Below are 9,890 nucleotides of genomic sequence, written 5' to 3'. Positions count from 1 at the left end.
TCTTGTATGCTATGGGGGTCACTGGCACAAAAATATTTTCAGATGGGAGTGACCAAATACATTAATTTGGGGGTCCTTGCCATGAAAATGTTTGGGAACCACTGCTCTAAAACAATACAGTAACCTTGGAAATTAGCCCAAAATAAGCGATTTGGGCAGGTGAGGTCAGTCTAACTTAATTGCCTAAAATTTAGGCAATTAAGTTAGACTGACCTCACCTGCCCAAATCGCTTATTTTGGGCTAATTTTCATGGTTACTCGTTTCTCCCACAAAATCTGGCAACACTGTAGGTCACCCCCCCACCCTCCAGCTGGCCTCTCAAAGCAACATGACTGTCAAATGTATTCACCTCAATGTCCTTGTTCTTTTCATATTGATAACAGCTTGAAAGCAGTTCCTTAGCAGAGTATTATCATTTAAAATATAATTAATAATATAATATATAATAATATATAATTAAATTGAAACTCAAAAGAAATAGACTGAGTGAAACCATATCCACCATGAGTTACAGCCCTGCTTTAATGAAGAATAATTGTTGTGTAATTTGTGTCATTTTCTGTATGATTTCAAATTTGAAGAAATACCTCTGAAGCAACAAATATGGTTATTCGTCAATAGACGTGGTCAGGTTTGTTTTAATCATTTGCCCAGTCTTATTTCCTCGAAGGCCCGCCAGGTACACCAGGGGCTTAGGGACGCTTGTGGATGCGTCCCTCTTGGTTTGAGAGGCTGCATCCTTGGGTGGGAATGTCTGGGTGCTGTTGTCTCGTCTCATGTGGCTCAGGGCAGTCTGCATGGAGTGGGTCACTGTAGTCCGAAGGTTAGCCTGTGATCACAAAAAGAATAAAGTCTGCTCCAAAGCTTTAAAATGTATTGGTTCCTTTACACCATCATTGGACGTGACGTTCGAGCCTACCGGCTCTTCATCAGTCTGTGATCACAAAAACGGCGTGAAGTCTACACACCGTAAAAATAGCAGATCAATTGGAACTGGAACATTATAGAATTTAAGCTGATAAATTATCTTTAAGGGACTCTCTTGACCTGCCTGTCCTTTTAAAGGACAGCAGCTAACTTGAGCCATCTGTTATCAAAATATAAATGAACACTATTACAGTTATAGAGATATTAAATCATGAACTTCAAGCACATCACATTTATTAATAATAGGTTTGTTTTGGAGCAGAATTCTGGTCAGTGTTGAGCCTAATTGATGATCCGTCGCACGAGGCGTGAGCTTGTCGATCTGCTATTTTCGACACCAGACGAAGTTTGAATCGGGCTTTACTGACCAGTTTGATTGCTTTTCGTCGTAGTTCCCACTCGTTCCACTCGTATGATTTGACAATGTTTGTCTCCAGCAGGTGGGTGTCAGTCTGTGTACAGCTGTCACACTTGGTAATGGGCTTGACCAGTAAACTCTCCCCTGACTGCATCTGTGAAGTTACAGAAGAAGTTGGAGTTACTTCACTGTGAGCCTGGAGAGTAATGAGGCTGGAGTTGGTATAGCGAAGTGTTTCAATCTGGCGAAAATGGTCAAAATGAGCTAAAATAGGCGAATTACAAGCTCACAAGAGAGCTTGTAGATCAGCTATTTTCACAATTAAAACAAAAAAGTTAAAGTAAAAAATTGGGCCTAAGTGTTAAAGCTACAGTGTAAGCTGTAATTTACTGTGACTGGAACTTGTTAAATCAAGGAAAGAAAGTGTTGCTTTATTCCTTTCAACCTGGCCTATGTGGGCATATGGCATTATGGCAACCTTTTGGATCAATGGAATTAACGTTGTATACTTTAAGTTCCTATTTCGCAGTATCACAATGAAAACTCACTTTCCAAGGTTGTAAAGAAACATAATTTCACACATTATATATTAATGTTACGTTATCGTTACAATTTTGCCAGTTATTTGGGGGCCCACTTGCAATATCTTCGAGGTTCCCCCGCCAGTGGGCCCCGGCCCACAGGTTGAGAACTAGCCTGGAAACCAGACAAATCTGCCATTGCAAAAAAAAATAGCCCTCGGCAGATTTGGTCTGGCACCGCTCAGTTGTGATTGGATTTCACTCCCTCCGAAGTGGTGAGGGACCAATCAGGGCCCAGTATGCAAATGTGTTCATCACCAGAGGCTTTTTTTTAATTCGCCCCTTGGAAATGCAGGTTCCACACAGAGATTCCAGACTAATATCTACGCTGTGATATTAGTCTTGCCATGCCAGGCTAGTTGAGAACCACTGACTCAACATAACAATAACAACCACCTCAGTATATGGAGTGACGGTGGAAAACTGCTGGTGGAGCTGAAGCAGCTGAATGAGCTCAGGGGAGCGCTTGGCCCTCTCCCCCACGGACTCAATCATCTCATCTGCCCTGGAGGCAAAGCTCAAGGCAGCTCGTTTGGAGCTGAACACGTAGAACTTCTCCCTGTGTTTCAGCACTCCAATGCTCGGATTACCTGTGCAGGAAATGAAAGAGATTTCAAAATGTTTATTTTTATACATTGAGTGAATGTATTTGAGTAAATACTCATACAGATAGACCAGTGGTTCTAAAAGTGGGGCCCGGGGACCCCCAGGGGTCCTTGAGGGAGTTCCAGGGGGTCCCCAGATAAATGAGAGATAGTTAGGAACCAAATAGACCCTTATGGGTCTGTAACTCTGAGAGCGTACAATTTGGGTGTCCTTGACATGAAAAAGTTTGAGAACCACTGAGATAGACCACAGACTCGTAGTTAGATTGATTCATCACTGTCTGCTTGAACATGCTATATTAAGAGTAATGAAACATGATGATACATATGATATATGGATGGGTCAAACTGAGCAGTTACTGGACACTTGAGTACTGGTCACTAAAGGTCTCAGATTTAAATAAAGATGGAAAGGAGACAGGACATATTGGGACATCAACATGGATGCTGATGCTGGATGCAGGATGCTCATAATGATTGAAACACCTTGTGATCGGTAGGTAAGAATAGATTTGGTTCGGTCTGCCTTGATTGGGAATGAAAGAGTATATACTGTAAGCAGCCAGGAACTACATGGAAGCATGCTTGCTTGCTAACTTAGCTTGCCAGATTAGACCTAGAACTCGTGTTGTAAAATGAGCCATAGCTGAGTGGTTAGTGAGCCTGCCTGCCTGGTTGTCCCAGGTACAAGGTGTCCCAAGCCGATGTGTGTCCCTGAGCAAGAGTCTTATTACCCCTAATTGCTCCCCGAGCGCCGTAGAATGGCTTCTCACTGCTCTTAGTAGTTATAGGATGGGTAGTCTCGCGAGGCCAGACTGTTGCCTCACACAATTTTCAAATGTTTCCGGTCATACAGTCTGGGACTCGGAAGCTCTGATCATGATTAAAATATAAAGCGGATGTGAAGCCTCCTCCCCACTTCCGTTTTGTCTTTACAGTCGCACAAATTTATCCTAATATAAATCATCTAAGCATACATAGCTTGATGCTAAGCAGAAATGGAAATAAAAATAAATAAAATGTAAAGATATTTTAAAATATATTTTCGTTAACGGAAGTGCCAGTTTCCGCTCTCGGATTTCGGGAGGTGTAGTTCCAGACTCTATATAGCATTCGGAGATTGTGGAATAGTTGTCTGGCTACACGACACTATAGGATGGGTAAATGCAGAGGACACATTTCACGTATGTGCAAATATACAATGTGACAAAAAACCTCAAGGAGTGGGGACCAAAATTATTATCAATTTACACAACACTGATGATAGTGCGGTCAGACAAGTCTATGAAGATATCTCTGAAATCTATTTAAAATCACACCCAGTGTGAAGTGGGCGGTGTGGTCATCGCAGTGGTCATCATAGTGATAGAAGCTCACTTCCGAAAATATTTTTTTCTGGAAGTCCATAATCTTATTTATAGGTTATTAATGTCATCATGTGTCTCGCTAGCCAATCACAGTGCTGTATAGAGTCAGCCAATAGAGTCAGCCAATCACAGTACAGCTAGGGGTCTACTAATGAGCCAATCACAATGCAGGAAACTAATACTAATGAGGTGTCCCAACCCCACTTATAGGGGCGGCTACACCGCCCAAAAAAACAAAAGCTTACTCTACAACACAATGTTATACAGTATGCAGTGGGGGTCCCTGCTTCGTCACTCTCTCAGCTAAGGGGTCCATGGCTTGAAAAACATTGAAGACCCCTGCTGTACTAAGTGGAATCGCGTACCTGGCAGTAGAAGGCCGCCTTTCTTAACCAGTGCGTAGCCACAGTAGCCTTTATACTGCAGTGGCAGTTTGTCAAAGTTTGCAGTCGTTTCGGGCAGAAGCCACTCCTGTGTCTTCATCTCTGAAGGATTAATACAGTCACCTGGAAGCCATGAAGAAGAAGGCAGTGTTCATGCTACAGCAGTCATCTACTTAACTTATTTAAAAAACCAGACTATGATCAGGACAGTTAAATCTTTGTTTTCAGAAAGTATGACATTATGTGTGTGGCAGAATGCACTGTAATGTGCAGTAAAATATAACAGTTCCATCAGATACACCTCTTGGTATGCTGATAGAAGAGTCAGCACTACTGCCTTAAACATGTAATGTTTTTGTTAGGAATAAACACGGAAGCACCCGGGAGGAAGAGGACTAAGAAAGGGGTGGAGACAAACCCGAGTTCCTGTTTTACACAAAAAAATATGAATATGAATATATATACATACAATGAATAGTGAAAATAGCCTATTTACAAGCATCGACACAGCTTGTAGATAGGCTATTTTTGAAAAAAATGCTATAATGGCATGACCCAAAATAGGGACGCCCGGTAGTTAGGAAGTGGTTAAACAGTGGCAGGTGTGCAGTACCTGAACACTCGGCCATTCTGTCCTCATCGGTCTTGACGTCGGAGCCCTCCAACAGGCCGTCTAGGCGGCCCCCAGCGAAGAGCTGATCCTGAGAGGAGAGGAAGGGCTGCATGCGTGTCACCATGCCGTCCAGGATGCTCAGCACAACCATCTCGTCCTGAAGACCCCTCCACAGCGTGGCCACAGCCCTGAAGTGGGGCTAACACAAGAGATCTGCTATTTTTGCAATTTGACGTGATAATAAGTATATAGGGCTTAAATGGTTAATGTACACAAACACTGCTACTAGGCTACTACTACTTCTAATAATAATGGGCTAATAATAATATTGTTTTCGAATAATACAGTATAATCATAATAGGCAGTTTGGGATCAAAGACAAATCACCTACTGAACATTCCCAAAAGCAGCCCTCCAAAATCCAAGCTACTCCATCTAATCCCAACTATTTATATGTCATATCGTTGCTGTCGGGTGGAAATCGTGTATGCAATCTTGTATGTCCAAAAATTTGGAAAAATTTGGAATACTTTTCAAAAATGTAAACAGTCGCCAATCGTTTATGGGGTCCCTGGCACAAAATCTTTTCAGATTTCAAATACAGGTAAGTACACATCAATGTGGAGGTCCTTACATGAAAATGTTCGAGAACCACTACTGTAGGAATATAGTGTTTTAGCAATAGAAATTGTCAGCTGTTACAGCACATACTTACAAAAACCTGTGCAGTAGGTACGGCTGTTTTTGTGTGCACTGTGTCTTTAAGCTGCTGTATCCGTGACACCAGGTCAGTCTGCAGCCGTTCAACCTGCTTGGCGCATAAACGTACATCCGCCTGTCAATGAACACAAGGAAAGACAATTAATCCTTTTCTCAGTGGACCACTTAAGACAAATTTTACCTAATTTATTAAGTACCATATCCATCTTCCAAAGCTGATACAACCATTTATGAACAGAAGTCATGGTATATGATTTGCTGTGGTATCAAGTAAGTATTATAAAGTTCATTTTATTTGAGCTGTCTTTTGTTTTACGAAAATTATTTTAGTCTTTGGTATGACCCAGCAGCAGGGGAACCCCGACCTCCCAATTTCAGGGCAGACACTCAAACCACAAGGCCACTGAGCTGGTAGTTGGTATAATATTGGCCTATAAATGTACATAGTAAATGCCTCGCCACAATTTTATTGCTTATCAGAATGCCCAATTGTAACATAGGTACTGTTTTTCCACATTATTTTAAGTTCAAGGGTTTTAAAATGATCTGTTAATTCATAAATTACTTGTTTATAATCACTACATTACATTACAGTCATTTAGCAGACGATTGTAGGCTACTGCTGGATAAAAACACAATAAAACAATGACATTCCACTCACCAATATGACTTTAAGGAAAGCTTGGTGCTGTCTGACATTGTACAGGGCCTGTTTGAGTTGGACCAGGAGTCGCTGGTTCTCATCAGAACCCACTAGTCTCCCCAGTACTGCTGTATATTTCCATGCCAAACTCTGGGACAGATCCAACTCATGTTCTATTACATTACTGGCGGCTGGCAGAGCCTCGCGCAGAATTTTAGGCACTGTACAAAAAGAACAGGAAAAAAGTGAGGAAAGTCATTTCAAAATTAGATGCCTTTTGCAAAGCATTTGACTGATGTATTTTTAGACAGAATTATCTCACTTTTACAGACAGGAGCTTCTATATTTCAGCATTTATGTGTGATAAACACTACGATATATTTTCTATGAATTTGTTCATGTAAGTGTTAATGTAATATTCTGCTTTAAAGTGCTTAGCAACCTGCACAATGCACACCGACTAATACTATAAAAACACATTTAATATTTATTTTCCTGTCAAAGTTGGAAAATTCTCTATAAATGATCCACTGAAGCCCTAATGTCATTTGTCATACAGCGGTGATAACCAATCTACAAGCTCACAACGTGTCGGTCGTGGGAGCTTGTAGGTGCGCTTTTTTGTTGTTGTTGTTGCTATTTTTGAAAATGTTAAAACTTTTTAAAACTTCTCAGACTCACAGTTGTCAATGCCCTCTCCTCCCTTCTTGCTGAACTTATTGAAGAGGCGGATGCCTGTGACGATCATGGTCAGCTCAGTGAGCTGCTGCTCCTTGTCCCTCTTCAGGAGGGACATGAAGGTCCCCAGCTCCACCTGAGGGAACACGCTCTGCAGGGCAGCTACAGTAGCACATGCATGCTATGTGTTAACCACTGAGACCAGTGGATCTCTAAAGTGGGATACGAGGAACCCCCAGGGGTCCTTGAGGGGGTTCCAGGGGGTCCCCGTGCCGCAAAATTAGTTAATAGAACATAAAAACCAGTGTAACCACTTTAACCCTATATACATAGTCTATTTTGAATAGATCTTGAAACATTTTGACAACACAAATCTTGTATGGGGGGTCCAAATACATATTAATTTAGGGGTCCGACTGCCAGAATTATTTCATAATTTTTTAGCCAGTGCCAGAGTTTTTCATTGGAAAAAAAAAGTCACTCAGGAGGCGAAATACAGCATTTTTAAGTTTTAAGTTAACAAGGAAGTGGATAGGAGTCTAGATCTTCAACTAATCATATCTCCTTGGTCTCCTTTTTTTTTTTTTTTTTTTTTTCACTTCACGTAGATCTACGCGATTGGCACGTGGCGGCTTTATAGCGGTTCGCGTAGATCTACGTGATTGGCAGTCAAGGAGTAGTTCACCCAAAATTTTTCTTATTTTCTATCAATTACACACCCCATGAAGCATTGAATTCATGGAGATTTTTTTGTTTTTGTCGCATTCCTCAGCCAATAATTGACCGGTGGAAAGATGCTAATGTTACGGTAGGAGACTCAAAGGAAACTCTTGACTTGAGTCTCCTACTGGAGCCGCCACCGGTCATCAAATTATTGGCTTAGGAATGCAACAAAAACTAAAAAAACTCCATGAATTCAATGCTTCATGGGGTGTGTAATTGATAGAAAATAAGATTTTTTTCAATTCCAGAGTTGAACGCACATGTGTGTGTGTGTGTGTGTAACAGACCTGCTGTCTCTCGCACTGTGTTGAGGTCAGTAGGAGAGCCCAGGCCAGAAGACAGCAGCATGTAGTGAATGATGGTGTTATAGAGAGCCTCCAGTTCTTCTCTGGTCTTCACCCTGCTGTCTGTGATGTCTCTCATCACTGGGCTCAACCTGGACCACAGCACACCATGGTGCTCCTCAATGAACTCCGCTGTAATAAACACTCATGGTTTTTGTGTGTGTTGTATCCTTTTGATAGACTAGACATGTACAAATTATATATTCAGGTATATGCATTTTTGCCAATACGAAAATCAATCAATTAAAGGAACAGGAGAACAAATTAATGTAATACAAGGGAAGCAGAGTCCTGGTTAAGAAATACGTTCAAATTAGGACCCAAGCCTAAAGCAAATGATGTGTCTATCATCGTCTCATTTTCCAATGTTGATGGGATGAGATGCATTGTTGTACATAGCAAAATAATTCATTTTTAGTGAGAAACGCCCTGTAAATTAGGCTTAAGAATGTGTTCCATTACTAACAGGATGGTTTAGAAAGCCAGTCCATGCACTTACATCGAGAGGTGTAGTTCATATCAAAATAGACTTGCATTTTGATGGTGTCAAGGGCTGGGCTACATTTTTCCATCAGTTTTTCCACACACAGCTGTAAAGAAGAAGGACACCAGGAGATGTGATTCTGAAGAACATTCAAACATACACATTTGGAAGGGCAATTTCAGAGTTTGTGTAATAACCGTAACCATCCTGTAGATGGCGCTTCAAGCCTCCCCATTATGCATTGGTAACTTGCAACTTGTATTCGGCCTACTAGAAAGTAGCAGTGGTGGAGTGGAAAGTAACCAAGTACTTGTACTCAAGTACTGAGTAAAAATGTTAGGTGTTTTTACTTTTACTACACCTACGTCTACTCCACTACATCTCAGATTCAAATATTATACTTTGAATCCACCACAATGCTTTGAAATGTTTTGTTACTAGTTATTATTGATACTATTACTTAAGTAAAACGTTTGTATTTAGACACGAGTGCGTTCTTCTGCATTTAGCAGCAGTGACTAGATAATATATCATATTGATATTAGAAGATGAAAACATGCACATTAAAGACCCCAAACAACTTCGTTCACCTGCACAAGTTTGCGGACATCTTGCTTCGTCAGCATCCTGTCAACGTTGAATTCATTTCGAGGATCCAGGACTACAGCTTTTACCTGTAAACAGTGGCGTAAAGTACATTTACTCAAGTAAATGTATGTAAAATTTTTACTTTACTGGAGTATTTCCAGTACTTTTTTTTTTACTTCTACTCATCATTTTATACATTTGAAAACTTGTGAAATGGGACATTCTGCTTTTGGGACTTTAAGTATTTCAATGCCAATACTTTTGTACATTCCGGACGTTTACTTAATACGAGAAAGAGTATTTCAACATTGCAGTATACATACTTTTACTTAAGTAAAACATTTGAGTACTTTTTCACACCACTGATAAAACATGTTTAATAGTACTGCATACCTACCACGAAGGCAACCAGTGTATCCGTCACCACGTTCCCCTGCGCTGCACATTCCTGAGCAATCTGACGAATGATGTTTTTAATCACACCCTCTGCTTGAGACATGATGATCTCGTTAGGTTAACAGTAATCAATCTACGGAGTATGAGAGGCTTCGCTGCTATCAACGTGTTGATAACATGTTGTCATGGTAACGGCCGCAGTTTCCTCATTCAATCTAGATAGTAACCACCACTAGAGGGTGCCAAGTACCAATAAAATAAGCCAAGTACTGTATATTCACACAAATGTGTTTATGTTTCAGAAGCCAATTCGAAATAGACTTTCATATAGCATCAGTCTACCTGTACTAAACTTGTAGGATGTTTTGCAAATTATGGTTTGTCTTTAATATCTTGATGAATTGAATACACAGGACCTCAACTCAATGGAAATAAGTCCTGGGCTTTTTTGGGTTATCCTTTTAGCATCCTTTTGTATA

The 9,890-nt window shown here is 40.7% G+C and overlaps 1 protein-coding gene across 1 annotated transcript; it reads right to left on the bottom strand.

Annotated features, from left to right (window-relative positions):
- Positions 1 to 552: 552 nt before the first annotated feature.
- On the bottom strand, positions 553 to 9,514 carry cfap206 (cilia and flagella associated protein 206; the record flags this gene model as incomplete). The annotated part of the gene is made up of 12 exons (XM_080452670.1): positions 553 to 830; positions 1,297 to 1,440; positions 2,264 to 2,457; positions 4,205 to 4,345; positions 4,836 to 5,034; positions 5,551 to 5,670; positions 6,217 to 6,419; positions 6,880 to 7,038; positions 7,887 to 8,075; positions 8,443 to 8,533; positions 9,018 to 9,101; positions 9,413 to 9,514. 12 exons carry the CDS (start codon positions 9,512 to 9,514, stop codon positions 609 to 611), a joined length of 1,848 nt encoding a protein of 615 aa, XP_080308796.1. The 3' UTR covers positions 553 to 608.
- Positions 9,515 to 9,890: the final 376 nt, after the last annotated feature.

This window comes from Gymnoscopelus braueri (assembly GCF_963280865.1).
Source record: "Gymnoscopelus braueri genome assembly, chromosome: 16".
In the NCBI taxonomy this organism is placed as follows: Eukaryota; Metazoa; Chordata; class Actinopteri; order Myctophiformes; family Myctophidae; genus Gymnoscopelus; species Gymnoscopelus braueri.
Note: the sequence above shows the minus strand (reverse complement) of the source record. Positions and strands in the feature narration are given on the sequence as shown.